Consider the following 591-nt stretch of genomic DNA (forward strand, 5'->3'; position numbering starts at 1 on the left):
CTAGGGCAAGTCATGTTGAACCTGAGTCTCGGACCGGACATGTATACGATTCACCGTCGCAAAAACATCGGCGAAATGCCCGCGCTGCCTCAGGTTTCGATGCTCGTCAACTGTCACTTGTGGTAAGTGAGAACTGTTGAAATGGTGAAGTCTTCTCACAGCTAAACCACGATGTGTAGGATGTGTTATGGCATTTTACGCGATAGTATCTTCCCGGTCGCAGTCTCTCAAGGGTTCGGCCAGCTCGCTGCGGTTGTCTTCAACCTCGTTTACTTCCACTGGAGCCCGCAGCAGGCACGTAAGGACACGCTCAAACTTTATGTAGCGGGGATCGTGCTGCACTGCATCGTCACGCTCTACTTCGTGCTTTCGCTTACTGGCGTGACTGGCCAATCAAACTACGACTCCAGCATTGTACTGGGATACTTCGGTGTTTTCATCAACGTCTGCATGTTCGCGTCTCCGTTCGCCACGCTTAAGCACGTCGTACAGACTAAGTCTGCGGCCTCCATCCCGATCAACCTCAGCCTCATGATCTTCGCCTCGTCGGTGCTGTGGGTGGCTACAGGCCTACTGGACAGCGACTACTTC

The 591-nt window shown here is 53.1% G+C and overlaps 1 protein-coding gene across 1 annotated transcript; it reads left to right on the forward strand.

The window, feature by feature from the left end:
- Nucleotides 1-12: 12 nt before the first annotated feature.
- On the forward strand, nucleotides 13-497 carry PPTG_18352 (hypothetical protein; the record flags this gene model as incomplete). Its single annotated transcript, XM_008916419.1, has 3 exons — nucleotides 13-122; nucleotides 180-430; nucleotides 493-497. 3 exons carry the CDS (start codon nucleotides 13-15, stop codon nucleotides 495-497), a joined length of 366 nt encoding a protein of 121 aa, XP_008914667.1.
- Nucleotides 498-591: the final 94 nt, after the last annotated feature.

Source organism: Phytophthora parasitica (genome assembly GCF_000247585.1).
Source record: "Phytophthora parasitica INRA-310 unplaced genomic scaffold supercont2.83, whole genome shotgun sequence".
Taxonomy (NCBI): domain Eukaryota; phylum Oomycota; class Peronosporomycetes; order Peronosporales; family Peronosporaceae; genus Phytophthora; species Phytophthora nicotianae.